General features: G+C 44.2%; 2 protein-coding genes across 7 annotated transcripts in view; one reads left to right on the top strand and one right to left on the bottom strand.

Annotated features, from left to right (window-relative positions):
- Positions 1 to 1,161: 1,161 nt before the first annotated feature.
- LOC306784290 (MAPK regulated corepressor interacting protein 2-like) overlaps positions 1,162 to 18,886 on the bottom strand; it is a 28,180-nt gene continuing 10,455 nt past the window's right edge. For 2 of the 6 annotated variants that reach the window (XR_013772353.1, XR_013772355.1), the window contains 2 exons: positions 18,024 to 18,114; positions 1,162 to 2,262 (listed from right to left, as the gene is read on the bottom strand). Coding sequence is in view for 3 of the 6 variants with exons in the window: in XM_079278194.1 (XP_079134320.1) it covers positions 18,027 to 18,114 (88 nt within the window). In the remaining 3 variants the exon portion in view is untranslated. Of the gene's footprint in view, positions 2,263 to 17,855; positions 17,888 to 17,917; positions 18,115 to 18,886 lie in introns of those variants that run through there. The other 4 variants (XM_079278194.1, XM_079278196.1, XR_013772354.1 and 1 more) reach the window with 3 other exon arrangements.
- On the top strand, positions 3,070 to 5,702 carry gde1 (glycerophosphodiester phosphodiesterase 1; the record flags this gene model as incomplete). The annotated part of the gene is made up of 6 exons (XM_079278018.1): positions 3,070 to 3,327; positions 3,806 to 3,981; positions 4,493 to 4,598; positions 4,991 to 5,083; positions 5,209 to 5,420; positions 5,544 to 5,702. 6 exons carry the CDS (start codon positions 3,070 to 3,072, stop codon positions 5,689 to 5,691), a joined length of 993 nt encoding a protein of 330 aa, XP_079134144.1. The 3' UTR covers positions 5,692 to 5,702.

Raw genomic sequence — 18,886 nt, 5'->3', positions numbered from 1 at the left:
TACATATTGTGTGAAGACACAACACACTCACAAGTTTCACATACATGTACTGTATTTCACATACTGCACATGAACATGTACCTGTTTGTTTGTTTGTTTGTCTTACCAGGATTTCTCAAAAACTAATTCGACTTCAATGACATTTGTCAGGCCGTGAACAAGTGATCTTTGATGGCATAGCACCACCATGTGGACATTTATAAAACACATTCGATTTTGGGTTTATAACTCCTTTGTTTGTCCATGAATGAGGTCTGGTTGTTAAAAAATCCCATTGCACACAGAGTCAATTTCATGAATTTAGAAACAATGTGACTTTAATTGTTTTCGTAGTGTCGAGTGATAACCACAATCAATTCATTGCAAAAAAGGACAGCGCTAAACTAAAACGGCTACCAGGGAAGGATCTATCTAAACTGCATATTAAAGTAGTTAAGATTAGCACAGACTGAAGCATCTACAGCAGTAGAATGCAAGATGTACATGAATGCAGCATTAATAATAATCCAAAAAGACTTTCTCCATCACTGTTAAAATAATGTTTATTCCATTATACAAGAAGTGCAAGAAGATATTAATTTAATGACGTTCTAATTCTCGTCTGTTTGCATCTCAGTGATGGATGAAGAGCTGGAGAGAGGGATGCTGAGTATCTCTCCTTCCAAGCAACACGTGCAGAGCTGAGAGTAAACATTTGATGTCTTTCATTTCTACCACCTGAAGATTTAAAATCAGTTACAGTTCAGCCGGTTTGCTGAACGGTTAATCGTGTGTTCTATTCAGTGTATATGATATGTTTTTTGTTTGTGTTTAACAGCTGTTTCTGCATCATCAAACAGCCAGACAACAACAGGCTCCGGGAACAGAAAGAGGTTTTTCACCAAAAACGTTCTGCCGTCAACCGACAACCCTGGGACCATGACTTCTTATCCCACATGAAGCATTGAACCGTTCTCTCATGTTTAGGTGTTCTGCTTGGTGTCCTAGTGACTATGAATTGATACCAGTCATGATGAGGGTACGTATCACTCTTTGTTTTCTTATATGGATAAAAAGAAACAATATGTATGGATGAAACTGCTGTTACTAACACCTGAATGCATGTGTTTGAAGTGTGCCATGTTGCTTCACCTGCCTAGGTTACATCACAATGACTGGCCACTGAATATTAACCCATTGAAAGACAAACACACGTGTATGAATGAAGTATATTCTTTATATATTAATGTGAGAAACAGTCTGTCATTGGATACGGCTGAGAAAGGTGACGTAACGATACGTTGTGTTTGTATATTGTCAAAATATAAATTACTTACAAGGCTTTTTCCGTTGTAGAACCATCTGCTACACTGGCTGCACCAACTCATCTGAAGGGTTCACAAGTAGATGGTAAATACATCAAACATTTAAACACATCTGTCATATTCACTGTGCTCATATCTGTTATAAACCGTTGATTATGTTTTGTGATCCTTCTCTCCTTGCAGCCGCCGCTGTAACTGTAAGGAGACCAGTGCCTGTTCCTCAGGAGCTCACGTGTCTGCTGCCAGAAGGAGCGGGTCGTCCAGCAACAGAGGCGACTGTCACAGTCCCTGGTGTGTGTTATTTGACCTGTATTTGCATCTTAAAAATATACTACATGTAGTGTCCATCAAAACTGTTGTTAATTCTATACAGTTACTGCTGCACTGTATTCAGACAACAGGTAGGCAGCACTCCAGTGTCCATCTTGCTGAGTTTCACAGACTACAGTGTAGCTGTCATGTTACATCCTTGCTTCATCTTACTGTCAATAATAATGATTACATGTTTAATATTCTCTATCGTGTCAGAGGCCCCCCTGATTTCTGCTGAGACGTCTGCAGAGCCCGCTCAACTGTCACCTGCACAGAGAGATCAACGTTAGTATTAGAAGGTTTTTCATGTCAAAAGATTAAATCAAGACGCACCCAAAATCGTACTAATTTGCTCCGTTTATTCTTGTCTGACTAGGTGAGCCATCACCCAGGCCGTTAGCTGTCCCCACCCGTCCTCCTCCACAGCTCCCTGGCTACGACCATGAAGTCAGCCAGTGGACCTGTTCACAGCAGCAGAGGATCTGGATGAAGACAGAGCTGGAATCCACGGGTCTCTGGCCAGGCTCCTTTCCTGTGCACAACCTCATGAAGATGGTGTCATTGTGCCATCTCCCTCCCCAGCCAGAATGAATCGACAGCATCTCTGATCTTCCTTCCCCAATGTTCTTTCAGCTGGAACTGGATGCTACAAGGAAAAGGGTGGCGAGAGGACAGCAGAAGAGGAAGAGGACTGAATCCCAGCCCACAGGTCGCAAGTGTCTATTCTGTCAGATGGATCTGAAGCAGGATCCAAACAGTCCTCACATTCACACGGTGTTCCCTGGACTAACAGGGAAATACATTTACTGCCCTGGTAAAATCTTTTCCTTTTACAAAGACCAGGGCATGGAGAAGCAGACGACCTGCTTTTTATGAGACAGAAAAAAAGAGATGGGAGGTTGAAAAGGGAAAGTAAGAGAAAAGGGGAGTGTTGTCATTATTATATTTGTTTAACATATTTGTGTTGTGTATTTGTACATCCGGTTTTCAGAATGAGATGCCAACAAAGTAGACCTATTGCATAATGAAATGAGATGAAATTAATGATATTCACATTAAGTATAAAATATGCTGCATCCTGCATTTCCTGAGTTAAAGGGACAATACACCTAAATTGTGCGTAAAGTGTCTTTATTCTTTGATTTGAGGGTTGCTGGAAGTTAATAATACCTGACTGATGGGTCAATTAAGATATTTTACGATGCAACTGTGAACTGAAATTGTATCTTCAAATGGCACATTTTGTAAATGTTTAAGGTGCTACGCAAAACCCGTGAACCATTTCATGAATCAGTCACGTGGTATGGCTTCGAACGAGACTTCGAACGAGACGTCGAACGAGACTTCGAACCGCGCGTGCCAACAGTCGTCCTGGACTACTCAACACAAGCTACGAAGCCTCGACACGAAAGGTCGCATTACTACACTCGAGTCAGAAAGACAAAAGAGAACAATGCTGCAGCTAGGAAAATACGTAACCCTATACTTGGTCGCCTTCGTGCTGGTCCTGCTGGGGACCCTCAGCCCGGTGTGGGCAACTGCCCTCACCGCCTCGCTCTACCTCTTTATGACCATGTTCAGCTTCGCCCAGGTACCAACCAGCCGAGCCCTGCAGATGCTGCACCCGCTGGGCTCCGGCAATGTGTCGGTGGTCGCTCACCGGTGCGGTGGGCACGACGCCCCGGAGAACACAATCGTAGCCATCCAGGAGGTAAGAGGAGTGTGGAAGAGATTTGGGTGTCCTACCGTGTGTTTGTTAGTGGTGACTAAAACATTTAAAAAGGAATAACTTCAATCGAATCATTCTATACACTGTAGCTTATTTACATTGTATAGATAATGTAAATAAGTTACATTCTAATATAATGTAAAGACGTCAAATTCTAATATAATGTAAATAAGTTACATTCTAACAGAATTGTCTTTTGAAGATGAACAGTTTCAAGTAATGACTGTTAATTAAATATCACTTTACATATCAACATGTTGAATTTGTGTTTACCCAGTTGTCCCCATTAAATTAGGAAAAGTCATTCAATATTAAACCAAAAATATGATTTCTCATTTATTTCGAGACCTTAAACGTCCTCTGGGGTCAAAAATGACCCCAGGACAACACCAGGGTTAAAAGAATAAACTTCATAATTCTCAAAATTCTGACCCCTTTGCTTTTACGTGTTCTTCTCTAGTCCAGTAAGAATGGGGCGACAGGCGTGGAGATGGACCTGGAGTTCTCGGCAGACGGTGTCCCAATGCTAATGCATGATGATACTGTGGACCGGACCACCAACGGGTCGGGAGCAATCAGCCAGATGAGACTGGCCGATTTGGTTAAACTGGACGCAGCGGCTAAACATCGACTCAGGTAAGACAGTTATCAGAAAAATATAGCTTGGGATTCACAGAACAAGCATGCAGACATTTAACTTTTCATGGCATTTTTTGCAGCTGATGCTTTTAGATTTAAGATTATACCGTCACCGGTTTTTGCAGGCAGTCATGTTGTTTCGATAAGAAGCTGCATGCAATCTATTAATCATTGTTTTGTCGGGTGCATTGCATCATAATCCACGTCCAGAAAAGTTAAGTGTCGTGTTTCCCATGTAAACGGTGCATCTGTTTGAAAAGCACTGGCACATTTGGCGACTGTGGCTAAGTGGTTAGCAGGGCCGCCTTTCAATCAGAGGTTCAAACCCCGGCTCCGGCTCTGCTAGTCGCATGTCGATGTGTCCTTGAGCAAGACACTTAACCCCAAAATCGCTCCCGTAGCTGTGCCTACGGTGTAGAAATGTGATAGACTCTGAATTGTAAGTCGCTTTGGATAAAAGCGTCTGCTAAATGACTGTAATGTAATGTAATGTGTCCTCGTTCACCAGGGACAAGTTTGCTGGAGAGAAGATACCAACTCTGGAGCAGGCGGTGGAGGAGTGCATCAAACTGCAGCTCACTATCTACTTTGATGTCAAAGGTCATCCAGATGAGGTACAGCCAACAAAACAAACAAACAAACAAGAGTTTGTTTGTTTGTTTGCATTCCGTCTGTCGTACGAGTTGATTCAATTGATTTGTGCCTAGTCAGCATTGCATAATGACGAGAACAAGATTATCGTGTTCCAAAGATAGTTTTTAGCTCTAATACACAGTGATCTTTAAGCAAATATTGAATAAATGGGCTTTCATTACTCAGCACATTTTAGGGGATTAAGGAAGGCAGAGCTGCATTTGTCGAGGTCCACAGCTGCTAGTTACCACCAACACACACACACACACAATGTGCACAGGAACACACACACACACAATGATCTAAAGCCTCAGACACAACTCTAAACAGTCGACTGTCCTACAATAACCGTGTGTTTCTCTTCACCTCCCAGGCCGCTGCAGCCCTAAAAGAACTGTATAAAAAGTATCCAGTCCTCTACAACACCAGCATCGTCTGCTCCTTTGAGCCAAAAGTCATCTACAGGGTAAGAGAGCGAGTGTCTGCTCAGCAGTAAACTGTAGCTGTCATGTATTGCACTGCTGTTGTGTTTATCATATTGCTGACATTCGCCGTCTTCTTATCTCTTGCTCTGTTGCACTTCCGGCCCAGATGAGGCAGAGCGACCCAGACGTGGTCACGGCATTGACCCACCGGCCGTGGAGCCTGAGTCGGTTCGGAGACGGTGCCGCTCGTTTCTCATCCCCATGGAAGCACCTTTGGATGACGCTCCTGGACGTGGCGTTGGACTGGGCGCACCATCACGTGCTGTGGAAGCTCTGTGGCATCTCAGCCTTCCTGATAGAGAAAACCTTTGTCTCGCCGTAAGTTTCCGCAGCCGAGACCAACCGTCACATTAACATCGCATTCTGTCATCGTAACTAGAAGACTGAGACTTACTAGAATGAGAGTAACTGTGTGTGTCTGTGTCTGTTTCCTGTCTGCAGGGACTATGCTCTGTACTGGGAACAGAGGGGGGTGGAGGTGGTTGCCTGGACCGTCAATACAAAAGTGGAGAAAGACTATATCCACTACGTGCTCCACGGCAACTATATCACAGACAGCCTGGTGGAGGACTGTGGCCCCAGCACTTGATGTGATATCAAGTGCCGTACTTTTCGGACTATAAGCCGCACCGGTATATAGGCCGCACCCGCAAATTTTTAGAAGAAAACTGAATTTTTCCGTAATAGGGCTGATGACGCTCCAATAACAGCTGATTCCTCCGCAGACTTTTACAGTGCAGTAAAAGTCTGCATTTCTGTGGAGGAATCAGCTGTTATTGGAGTGCTAGCGCTGTGACCAGGTCTGTCAAGGCTACATGATGTGGCGTGTTCAAGGACCCAAATACAGACTCAGGACAGCAGATTTATATTGACTAGCAGAGTGTGTTGACTCGCTAGCTTCTAAGCTAATTTTAACATGACCGCCAATGGGGAAATGCTAACCGCAATTAGCATGCGCAATCTTTTCATGCTACATACAGACATACAGTATGACATACAGACATTCTTACATTACAGACTACGGTCTCTCAAGGCTACCAAACGGAAGAAGTAAAACGAAGCAGCATGTATAGAATCTAAAAGCAACGAGGCAGTACCGGTAACTGTTGTTGCTCATAGCATTAGCATTCACGGCTACGGTACATTTACGGCGCATAGCATTTACGGCTCATAGCATTAGCATTTACGGCTACCGTAACTGGCTTGGCCGCTTACCGTAATAGGGCTGATGACACTCCAATAACAGCTGATTCCTCCGCAGACTTTTACAGTGCAGTAAAAGTCTGCATTTCTGTGGAGGAATCAGCTGTTATTGGAGTGCTAGCGCTGTGACCAGGTCTGTCAAGGCTACATGATGTGGCGTGTTCAAGGACCCAAATACAGACTCGGGACAACAGAGTTATATTGACTAGCAGAGTGTGTTGACTCGCTAGCTTCTAAGCTAATTTTAACATGACCGCCAATGGGGAAATGCTAACCGCAATTAGCATTAGCGATCTTTTCATGCTTCATACAGACATACTGCATGACATACAGACATTCTTACATTACAGACTAAGGTCTCTCAAGGCTACCAAACGGAAGAAGTAAAACGAAGCAGTTGCTGGCCAGTTGCTGCTAGCACGACTAGCTGTTAGCCAAGCCAGTTAGAAGCATATTAAAATGTTAAAAGCATCTTGCCGTTCAACCTTTTTTGTTAACAGTCTTAGTGAGAGGTAGGTCAAACGTCAAAGGTACTTCACCCATATTTATGTTAAATGTGTTGGCGGCGCAAAGCTACGAAAAAATCCGCATATAAGCCGCACCGGCGTATAAGCCGCAGTCTCAAAGCGCGGGGGGGAAAGTAGCGGCTTATAGTCCGAAAAGTACGGCAGAATCGCACCATAACATCCCCTTGCTCTCCTCCACCTTGGCTGCCACTGTCTCTGCCTCTGCCCCGGTCAAGTACTATAATACCCTGGTACACTGACCGACTTCGCCTCCTCATATACGGCTACTCAGAACCAAGCGTGAGGTGAGGGACTGCTGTGTTTACGTGTTCACGGAAACATGGCTCCACCACAACATCCCGGACTCCGCTATTCAACTGGACAAGCTAACATGCTACCGAGCAGACAGAGACATAGTTAGCGTGGGTAAGTCCCGCGGCGGCGGTGTGTGTGTTTACATCAGTGATGCTTGGTGTCGAGACGCTATTGTTGTTAACCAACACTGTTCCCCGCTGGTGGAGTTTATGGTTTTAAAGTGCCGTCCTTTTTACCTGCCGAGGGAGTTTTCAGCCATTCTACTGGTGGCTGTTTATATACCTCCGAGCCCCAACAACAAGGACAGAGAGGAGGCACTCAGTGAACTTTACAGAGCCATCAGTGAGCAACAGACAGCACACCCAGACGGCCTTCTCATCGTTGCTGGAGACTTCAACCATGCTAACCTAAAAACTGTTCTGCCTAAAATATACCAGCATGTTGATTTTCCAACCAGGGAAAACAACAAATTAGACCTAGTCTACACATCGATCAAGGGAGCGTACAAGGCGTCCCCCCTCCCCCACATTGGCCTCTCCGACCACCTCACTGTCTTGCTGAAACCGGCCTACAGAGCAAGGGTAAAGGTTACCAAACCGGTTTCAAAACAGGTACGGGTGTGGCCAGAGGACAGTACTGCTGCACTTCAGGACTGCTTTGGTACTACAGACTGGGACATGTTCAAGCAGGCAGCCACCTACAACCATCACATTAACATTCAAGAATACACAGAGACAGTCACAGGTTACATCACCAAGTGCATTGATGATGTAACTACCACCAGAGCCATCACCATCCAAGCCAACCAGAAGCCATGGCTGACAGGGGAGGTCCGCACACTGCTCAAGGCTCGCGACACCGCCTTCAGAGCTGGAGACCCAGCTGGGCTGAGAGCAGCCAGGGCTGACCTGTGCCGTGGCATCAGGAAAGCTAAACGACTGTACACCAGGAAAATCACAGGACATTTCAAAGACAGCAGGGACTCACGGAGCCTGTGGCAGGGCATTAGGACCATAACGGACTACAAACTACCGCCACAGACCTGTGACAGTCACACCTCCCTGCTTAACAACCTCAATGGCTTCTTTGCACGCTTCGAAGCACAGAACAACACACCTGCGCAGAAAACCACCCCCCCCACCGACGACCAGGCTCTGTGCCTGTCCCCAGCCAGTGTGAGGAGCACACTGCTGAGGATTAATACCCGCAAGGCTGCGGGACCTGACAACATTCCTGGTCGTGTGCTGAGGGACTGCGCAGAGGAGCTCACGGATGTCCTCACCGACATCTTTAACACCTCCCTGAGCCAGGCTGTTGTTCCCACGTGCTTCAAGGAAACCACCATCATTCCTGTGCCGAAGAAGTCATCTCCAGTCTGCTTCAACGACTACCGCCCCGTCGCATTGACTTCTACCATCATGAAGTGCTTCGAAAGGCTGGTCATGAAGCAGATCAAATCCACCCTTCCTCCCTCCCTGGACCAGTTTCAGTTTGCTTACCGAACTAAACGGTCCACAGAGGCTGCAATCTCCTCCGCTCTACACCCAGCCCTCACACACCTGGACACTAAGAACTCCTACGTCAGAATGCTGTTCATAGATTTCAGCTCAGCATTCAATACAATCATCCCCCAGCAGCTTGTGTGTAAACTTACAGACCTGGGCCTCAGCCCCTCTCTCTGCAACTGGTTGTTGGACTTCCTCACAGAGAGACCACAAGCTGTTCGGGTCAACAACAACACTTCGAACACACTAACACTGAGTACGGGGGCCCCCCAAGGTTGTGTGCTCAGCCCCCTTCTCTTCACCCTGCTGACCCATGACTGTAAACCCAACTACAGCTCCAACCACATCGTGAAGTTCGCTGACGACACTACCGTGGTAGGTCTCATCAGCCAAAACGATGAGACTAACTACAGGAAGGAAGTGAACCAGCTGGTCCATTGGTGCCAAAATAACAATCTCTTCCTCAATGTGGGGAAAACAAAGGAGATTGTTGTTGACTTCAGGAGAACCCACTCCCAACCCCCCCTCCCTCTGACCATCAATGGTGCTGCTGTGGAGCAGGTGAGCAGCACCAAATTCCTGGGTGTGACAATCACAGATGACCTCACCTGGAACAGCAACACCACTGCACTGGCAAAGAAGGCCCAGCAACGCCTGTACTTCATCAGGAAGCTCAAGCGAGCAGGAGCCCCCCCCCCCCATCATGCTCTCATTCTACCGAGGCGCCACTGAGAGCATCCTCAGCAGCTGCATCACGCTGTGGTTCGGAAGCTGCACCGCCTCCAACCGCAAGAGCCTGCAGCGCATTGTGAACTCTGCCCAGAGGATCATCGGAGTCTCACTCCCTACACTACAGGACATTTACAACACCCGCCTCACCCGCAAAGCACTCGGCATTGCGGGTGACCCCACCCACCCCTCCAACAGCCTCTTCAGCCTCCTGCCTTCAGGGAGAAGGTTCCGCAGTCTCCGTTCGAGCTCTACCCGGCTGAGGAACAGCTTCTTCCACCAGGCGGTCAGGATGCTGAACTCTCTCCCTCCCTCTCGCCTCTCGCTCCCCCTCTCTCCCCCCCTGCCATCTCTGCCATCTCTCCCCTGACCTCTCTACCCTCCCCCTCACCCACCTTCCCCACTGCCTCAAATGGAACATACCAGGACATCTACTCCCCCTCACACCCCTTCCCTCATCCAGCACCAGTCACTTTTTTTATTTATTTATTTTAATTTTATTCTCTGCTGCTACGAACATAAACCCCCCTCACACACCCTTCCCTCATCCAGCACCAGTCACTTTTTATTCTCTGCTGCTACTTGTTAATCCTTTATCTAGGCCCTTATGTTCTTAACTTTTTTTTTTTTTTTCCTATTTTATTCTATTATATGTTATATGTTCATGTCTATATTACACTGTGGGACTGCAAGAAACGGCATTTCGAATTTTCTGTATGCATAACACATGTGGAAACTTTGACAATAATGTGAACTTTGAACTCAAAGCACAGGGCCGTCAACTGGAACGTCGTGCCACAAAAACTGGACTTACTGTTCACCTGGATGCCTTCAAACTCCAACAACAACAATATAAAGATGCCCTGAACACAGCTCGCTCCTCTCACTACTCCATCATCCAATCTGGCTCCAACAACCCCAAAATTATTTTGGGGTTGTTCCTCAAGCCCATGGACACCATCTCCACCTCCTTCAGTTCAATCACGGAAATGGACCTCTCCTCTATACTCTCCAGCATGAAGACCTCCACCTGTGCCCTTGACAGTGCTCTGGACCCTGGTCCTTCCTCCTACCATGGACCTGCTGACTCCAACAGCTAATATCACTTTTATTATTACTCACATTACTATTTCACATTACCGATGCCATTCATGCACATTATTGAGCTGCTTCTTCACCAGAGTGTCTGTGCTTTCTCGCCTCACAGGTTCCTGTGTATCCGGGTTATACCTGGACCAGGTCTTGCCTCCTGCCGTGGTTGTGTCATCCATTGAATGTGCTGTAATTACATTGAATGTGTTGTAATTCACTTATCCTGTTCTACACATGACATCTATTGCACTTCTGTCCATCCTGGGAGAGGGATCCCTCCTCTGTTGCTCTCCCACAGGTTTCTTCCTTTTGTTTGGGGAGTTTTTCCTGTTCCGATGTGAGGGTCTCGGGACAAGAGGATGTCAAATGTGTACATGTTGTAAAGCCCTCTTTGTGATTTTGGGCTATACAAAAATAAATTGTATTGAATTGAATTTGTCTCTGCCTTGTAAAGAGTCTTTGAGTGTCATGAAAAGCGCTATATAAATAAAATGTATTATTATTATTATATTATTATATTTGATTCTGTTCAGTGCCTACAAACATTCATAATAGATAAGTGTTGAACATAGTGATTGTCAAATAAATACTGTAAAAAAAAATGTGTGCATATGATTCAGACTTCACAGTAGCACTGTCTGTGGGGATTTGGCTTGGAAACCAAAGGGTTGCTGGTCCAAATCCCCATTTGGATTAGGAAAGCACGAGACGACAAATTCTGAGGGTGACGTGAATGTTTCTACAGAAATTCATCCGATAGTTGAGAGATTTCACTGGAAACCACAAACTTCATGGTGTCATATGATGACAAAAGTAACAAAGTGTTTTTGATGACAAGTTCCTAGACATTAAGTTGAATATTACAGGTAATGTATATTCCACACAGAGAGTGACCCATACCACACAGGCAGTAAAACATGCATGTACATATACAGAGACAGCTACTTGTTGAACTTTCACCTACTTTCCACCTCAAGCTATAATTCAGAGGAACACCTTAGACTCCACCGCGACACAGGATATATGCAATGCACAGAGATGAGGCCAAAATGTTCTTTTATCAGTTTTAATGCCCTAAAAGGCTTTAAGACTTATCTCATTCAGAACCTTCTTATCAATGCAGTTCAGTGTGACATGCACAAGGGGTTAAAGAGCAGTGGGTTCATATGCGGTTTACCTCATAGCTGTGGATTATTCTGACCTCATCAGTTATATATTAATGAGGCATGTACCTGTACCTGTAGATCCAGCGCCAATTGTGATTACAGAATTATTTAAAGATACATACCGTTGTGTATTTATGTCAAAGAGCAATTTAAGTTTGGAAAACAAAAGTGCTCTATTTAAAAAATGTTTCTTGTTCTTACTTTTAATTGAGAGCAGTCAATTTATTTCCACTGCAGACTTTATTTCGGTTCAGTCAATTTGTTACCAATTCATTTAAATCGAATTACTTTTACTTCACTCGATTCCTTTATTCATATGGAAATTAAGACTTTTCACTGAAATGTCCTGCTGAATAAACCCTTCAGTTTAAGCCTTTGTTACACAACCTTGCAGTGCAGGAAATGAGCGCATGCATGTGGAAAAAGTTCATTTTCTCATTTTGTGATGCATTCAGGAATAACTTCTTCCAGCAAGGGCACGATACGAAGAAACCCTAGTTAGAAACAATATAACAGGGCTGTAAAGGCAGCGAGAGACATGCATATCTCAAAGGAACCTCTTGTTGCCAGGACACACTTTAACTCGAGCTTTGGCCCTGGCACTCATTCTGCTATTTATTTGGCAGCTGTTTTCCTCCGCTATGCTGACATCTACTGGTCTCACTTTGTGCTAACAGTTATACATGCTAGGAAACAGATGCACATGTACATTCCTAGGGGTACTGTACATGTGCATTAAATGTCACTGTAAATGTCAAATGAAGGAATTTATATTGGAATTAGTTTAAATATAAATAATTACTCAACAACTTGAAAACTGACAACTGTAGGAGGGGAGTGTTTAATCTTTATTTCCTTTCTTTAGCCACCTTTATCTGACACTATAAGGTCTCAAATTGGGTTGGATTGGGTGCTCTCCGTGGCGCAGATGAGAAACTGAGAGACGGAAACGCTGCGGGATGACAACAATACACAGACGCACATGCAAACAAACACACACAAGAGTAGGAGTTTTACGTGTCAGAGAAGTTATTTCACATGGCATTCTCCAAGAAGAGAAAAGTGATCAGTGAGACCACAGCCTTTATCCATGAATGGACAGACTCTTGCTTTGGGAGCATGTTACACCGTACTACTGTACTAAAGTTACAAATGAGTTCATCATAACTTTTGTTCTCTGTTGACCTTTAGAAGCAAATCACTTTGAGATGCCTTGCATCATAAAACACTTTGAATTTTTCCTAAATTCTCAATTACAATAACTAATCATAAATCACTATAAATATATATATATATTTTTCTTTTTTATTAGGCCACATCACTATTTTCTTAAAGCTGACACAGACAACTTTGGACTGTGGGACGAAACCAGAAAACGCCCAAAAGTGTATGTATTTTTATGAAAGAATGTAAATTAGTCTTAACATCTGAAGAAGGAATTCACTTCCCCTTTCAGTGATAGACCAATCAACATCACCTATTTATTTTTTGAGGGAAACCGGAGAACCCGGAGAAAACCTCAGGCTAAACTAATTCAGGGGATCAACAGAAAGTCATGGAAAAGAATGTCATGGCTCACCTGGTAGATCACATGTACACCAAGTACATGTGATCTACCAGGTGAGCCACGACATTAAATTCAGATACAAAAGAATGTCATGGCTCAACTGGTAGATCACATGTACACCAAGTACATGTGATCTACCAGGTGAGCCACGACATTCTTTTCCATGAATATCTGAATTTAATGCCTAATAACTAATCATAAATCACTATAAATATATATATATTTTTTTCTTTTTTATTAGGCCACATCACTATTTTCTTAAAGCTGACACAGACAACTTTGGACTGTGGGATGAAACCAGAAAACGCCCAAAAGTGTATGTATTTTTATGAAAGAATGTAAATTAGTCTTAACATCTGAGAAGGAATTCACTTCCCCTTTCAGTGATAGACCAATCAACATCACCTATTTATTTTTTGAGGGAAACCGGAGAACCCGGAGAAAACCTCAGGCTAAACTAATTCAGGGGATCAACAGAAAGTCATGGAAAAGAATGTCATGGCTCACCTGGTAGATCACATGTACACCAAGTACATGTGATCTACCAGGTGAGCCACGGCATTAAATTCAGATACAAAAGAATGTCATGGCTCAACTGGTAGATCACATGTACATCAAGTACATGTGATCCACCAGGTGAGCCATGTAAATTAGTCGAAACATCTGAAGAAGGAATTCACTTCCCCTTTCAGTGATAGACCAATCAATGCACTTGTATCTGAATTGGTTCTTGTGAAGTTGGAGGATCACCATTGCAGGAGCTGTCTGTGTCTGAGAATCCATCTGAGTCAGTTGATTCATCACATTCATCTGAATCATATGGGGGGGAGATGAGCATCAAATCAGAGGCATCATTTGCATAAGAGGTGTCCATGTGATCTACCGAGTCTAAAAGAATGTATTGTACAGACTTGTTGCAGAGTATGTTATGCTCTAGTATCTGAATTGGTTCTTGTGAAGAGTCTGCGCTCTCATCGCTGGAGCTGTCTGTGTCTGAGAATCCATCTGAGTCAGTTGATTTATCACATTCATCTGAATCATATGGGGGGGAGACGAGCATCAAATCATAGGCAGTATTTGCATAAGAGGTGTCCATGTGATCTACCAGGTGAGCCATTGTAACAAAACGATGGTTTAGGGCTTGACCGGGGGTGATTCTTGTTGCAGCATTTGGATCGAGCAACCGTTTTAGGAGATTTAAAAATGCCAATAAGTCTTCCTTTTCAAGACAATTATTTACAATTGAGTAGAACTCTATTGTTTCATCCAAAGTTTGGCCAGTGTCGAAACTCCACTTTGAAATTGGCTGGATACCGGTTGCCTCCTCGTACTCTTCTGATGTCTTTAGTCTCCATCTTGAATTGGGAGAGGAGTGTTCCCTGTTGAAATACTGGTTGGTGTACATTCCAGCATTCAGCAGGTGGTCTTCTGGCTGGCCAAGTAGATAGCAAACAGTCTTCATTACGTTGTATGATGTTGTGCCATTGAAGAGGTTCCGGCCGTAGTACATTTCTGCCAGGACACAGCCCAGTGCCCACATGTCGATGGCTTCAGATATGGGTAGGCCCAAGGTCACCTCTGGAGCTCTGCATGCACGAGGTTGCACAATCATTCCTTCTCTTACTTCTGATACTGACCTGGCCAAACCAAAGTCAATTAATTTCAGCCTGAAGGGCTCATCCTGGTGGTTGACGAGCATAACATTGTCAGCTTTCAGGTCTGTGTGAATGATGCCGATACCCTTCAGGGCTTCAAATGCCACAAGTAGCTGACGTGTTGTGAGACGGATTTCATGAAGGGTCAGGTGTGACTGTCTCTCATACATCAAATCCCAAAGGCTCATGTCCAGTTTCTGGAAGGCGATGCAAGACATGCCTTTGAATATGAAACTGTCTTTGAATGTCACCAAGTTGTTTTTCTCTGGGTCAAGGGTCCTGAGTTGTTCCAGCATTTTCACTTCTCTGACGTGATCTTCAACGTCTTTGTTGATCTTGATGGCTACAGTCTCGTATGTTGTTAAATTGATACACTTGGCAACTTTGCCAAAACATCCTTCTCCAATTAAGTCTAAAACAAGGTATTGTACAGACTTGTTGCAGAGTATGTTATGCTCTAGTATCGGAATTGGTTCTTGTGAAGAGTCAGTTGATTTATCACATTCATCTGAATCATATGGGGGGGAGACGAGCATCAAATCATAGGCAGCATTTGCATAAGAGGTGTCCATGTGATCTACCAGGTGAGCCATTGTAACAAAACGATGGTTTAGGGCTTGACCGGGGGTGATTCTTGTTGCAGCATTTGGATCGAGCAACCGTTTTAGGAGATTTAAAAATGCCATTAAGTCTTCCTTTTCAACACAATTATTTACAATTGAGTAGACCTCTATTGTTTCATCCAAAGTTTTGCCAGTGTCGAAACTCCACTTTGAAATTGGCTGGATACCGGTTGCCTCCTCGTACTCTTCTGATGTCTTTAGTCTCCATCTTGAATTGGGAGAGTAGTGCTCCCTGTTGAAATACTGGTTGGTGTACATTCCAGCATTCAGCAGGTGGTCTTCTGGCTGGCCGAGTAGATGGCAAACAGTCTTCATTACGTTGTATGATGAGTAGTCAGTGAAGAGGTTCCGGCCGTAGTACATTTTTGCCAGGAGACAGCCCAGTGCCCACATGTCGATGGCTCCAGATATGGGGAGGCCCAAGGTCACCTCTGGAGCTCTGCATGCACAAGGTTGCACAAGCATTCCTTCTCTTACTTCTGATACTGACCTGGCCAAACCAAAGTCAATTAATTTCAGCCTGAAGGGCTCATCCTGGTGGTTGACGAGCATAACATTGTCAGCTTTCAGGTCTGTGTGAATGATGCCGATACCCTTCAGGGCTTCAAATGCCACAAGTAGCTGACGTGTTATGGGGCGGATTTCATTAAGGGTCAGGTGTGACTGTCTCTCACACATCAAATCCAAAAGGCTCCTGTCCAGTTTCTGGAAGGCGATGCAAGACATGCCTTCGAATGTGAAACTGTCTTTGAATGTCACCAAGTTGTTTTTCTCTGGGTCAAGGGTCCTGAGTTGTTCCAGCATTTTCACTTCTCTGACGTGATCTTCAACGTCTTTGTTGATCTTGATGGCTACAGTCTTGTATGTTGTTAAATTGATACACTTGGCAACTTTGCCAAAACATCCTTGTCCAATTAAGTCTAAAACAAGGTATTGTACAGACTTGTTGCAGAGTATGTTATGCTCTAGTATCTGAATTGGTTTTTGTGAAGAGTCTGCGCTCTCATCACTGGAGCTGTCTGTGTCTGAGAATCCATCTGATTCATCCCATGCATTCCATTCATCTGAATCATAACTGGACATTTTTCCTATCAAATGTTTCCAAATAGTATCCAAGTTGAGTATATTCAGAGGTGTTTATCTTGCTGTGGGTGTGTGATTCTGTCTAGAGAAATATCATTTATATAGACTCTAAGAATGTGATGTCATCAATTCTAGTTCTAGAACATCAAAGTCACATGTGATGTAATACATTTATGACATCACAAAGTTCTAGAACATCAAAGTCACATGTGATGTTACCATGGCAACATCACATGTGATGTCACCATGGCAACTCTGCATTCTAAATTCCATGGAGTGGAGCTTGAAAAATATTGTGTAATTTTTCAAAACAACTTGCCTTCATGCCCATAATTTTTATTTCTATGATTTCACTTCAAACTGTTATGTTAATTTAGCATGAAAGATGTCTCCCAGTCCACTCTCAGTGTATGCGCACTGGAAGATTTCCACACACATTTTTGAGAGGAAGGGATCTTTTAGAATAGAAAATGTAAGAATAGACTATGCGATATGCTCTAAACAGAAGGGATCACAGCTGCAGGTGCACTAAATGGTTAAACTTTGATGTATTTTCTTGTCTTTCATGTGAATAGTTTATGTAATTGTGAAACAAAATATGAAACAGATGTATTAACTATTAAAAAAACACATTTGATCAAGGAAAGATGAATATGAAAACACAATTACAAAGAAAAGTGTTACAACACCCAATTGCCCACAATCCAAGACTAATGAATTACTTACCACTCCCCCTCCCCCTCCCCCTGTTCTCTCTCTATGCTGTCTGCCATTAGCTCAGGGAGCAATGCCCCAACTGGACAGCAGGTGTGCTCTTCAGCACTGCAGCACACAACCCACTACAATTCTATCATGTATGTGGGTGTAAGGAGTGTGTGTGTGTGTGTGTGTGTTCGAGTGTGTGTATGCGTCAGGCGCCTGGCCACTGCTGCTCCTGCCACTCTGCTGAAGGAGAGGGGGGAGAGAGAGGACGCCGGAGGAGTGGAGGGAGAAAGAGAGCAAGGGGGATAGAGGGGAGAGAGTCCAGGCCCAAATAAAGCCATGGGGGCCGGGGCTGAGCTGGGCCCCCCTTTGCTATAAATACGCTGGCCGCCTGGAGGCTCGGGTTCTGTGTTTGGGGCTTGGGACCAGCGACCACCACTGCTGCAGCAGCCTTCCTCAGGAGAGTCTCCTCTGTATACTCATCATCCTCATCCTGGTCGTCGGTGTTCTGGCCAGCCAAGATGCCTCGCGTGGACTCAGACCTCAAACTGGACTGTAAGGATGTCCTCTTCAGACCCAAGAGGAGCAGCCTGAAGAGTCGCTCAGAGGTCGGTGCGGTTAATTAGTTTTACTCTGATACTGTAATCCAAATATTACAGCTACAGGTCAATTAACCATCAGACCGGCATATTGTCTTGTGCTCTTTGAAGGCTTTTAGCAAGTGAGTGAGTGGGAACAGTGCGCTGATTAAAATAGTGGAGCTGGAGGTACTCACTCTTCATCGCAGCACTGGGAGTCTTCTCGGTGTACTGAACGGGCCCCTGGCTGTCAGCTGACTCGCCGTCTCCCAGCTTCTGCTCCACCTCCTGCGAACACACACACACACACACACACACACACAGTTTCCTAAGCTGCTGTAGCTGTCGTATTTGTCGACGCATGTTTTGCAGTGCGCGGACTTTTGGGGTGAAGTTACACTTTAACGTTTCTTTCTTTTCTGTCTACATTTCTGAACTTGACCCTGAAATGCAAAAACATGTTCCATCACAAATAAAGTAGCCACTGCATCAAAGCAGCAGCTGACTTTGAGACTGCATCTGTATAGCACTGTCCACTTGAAGGTAACATAAATAGTTACACGAAGACTAAACTGGTCCATGTTTTGTGTTTTATTTGCTAAAATGTGAAGGTTTTCCAGCGTCAAACTCGAAAAGCCTCTAGGGTTAGAATGAATAATATGGCAGCACCCGCGTTTTAAAAGAAAAACACGCTTCTAAATTTCTTAGAGAAGGATCCCGAATCTCAATATCCCCATCATCTTTTATTATATGTGGAGAATCAGATGTGTCTCTCTGTCCTGGTGCATAATATGTACCAGCATCCTGATGCTGTCGGCTACAAATAACAACGTAAGCTCTTTCAGTATATAATAATTATTAGTATTAATAATACAAACATGACCCTATAGTGTCTCAGTTGATATAAGTGGAGTATTAAACGACTATTATAGAAGATGCAAAGCCCTCGTATAATAATATAACAATAAAATCACAACGGATTATGACTGACTCAGTAAAACATGCACAAAGAAGTGATGAGTAAATAGAAAGAAGTAGCCAGAGATTGCTGATGCCGGCT

This window comes from Melanostigma gelatinosum, assembly GCF_949748355.1.
Source record: "Melanostigma gelatinosum genome assembly, chromosome: 11".
Taxonomy (NCBI): Eukaryota; Metazoa; Chordata; class Actinopteri; order Perciformes; family Zoarcidae; genus Melanostigma; species Melanostigma gelatinosum.
This window is presented reverse-complemented; position numbering and strand designations above follow the sequence as displayed.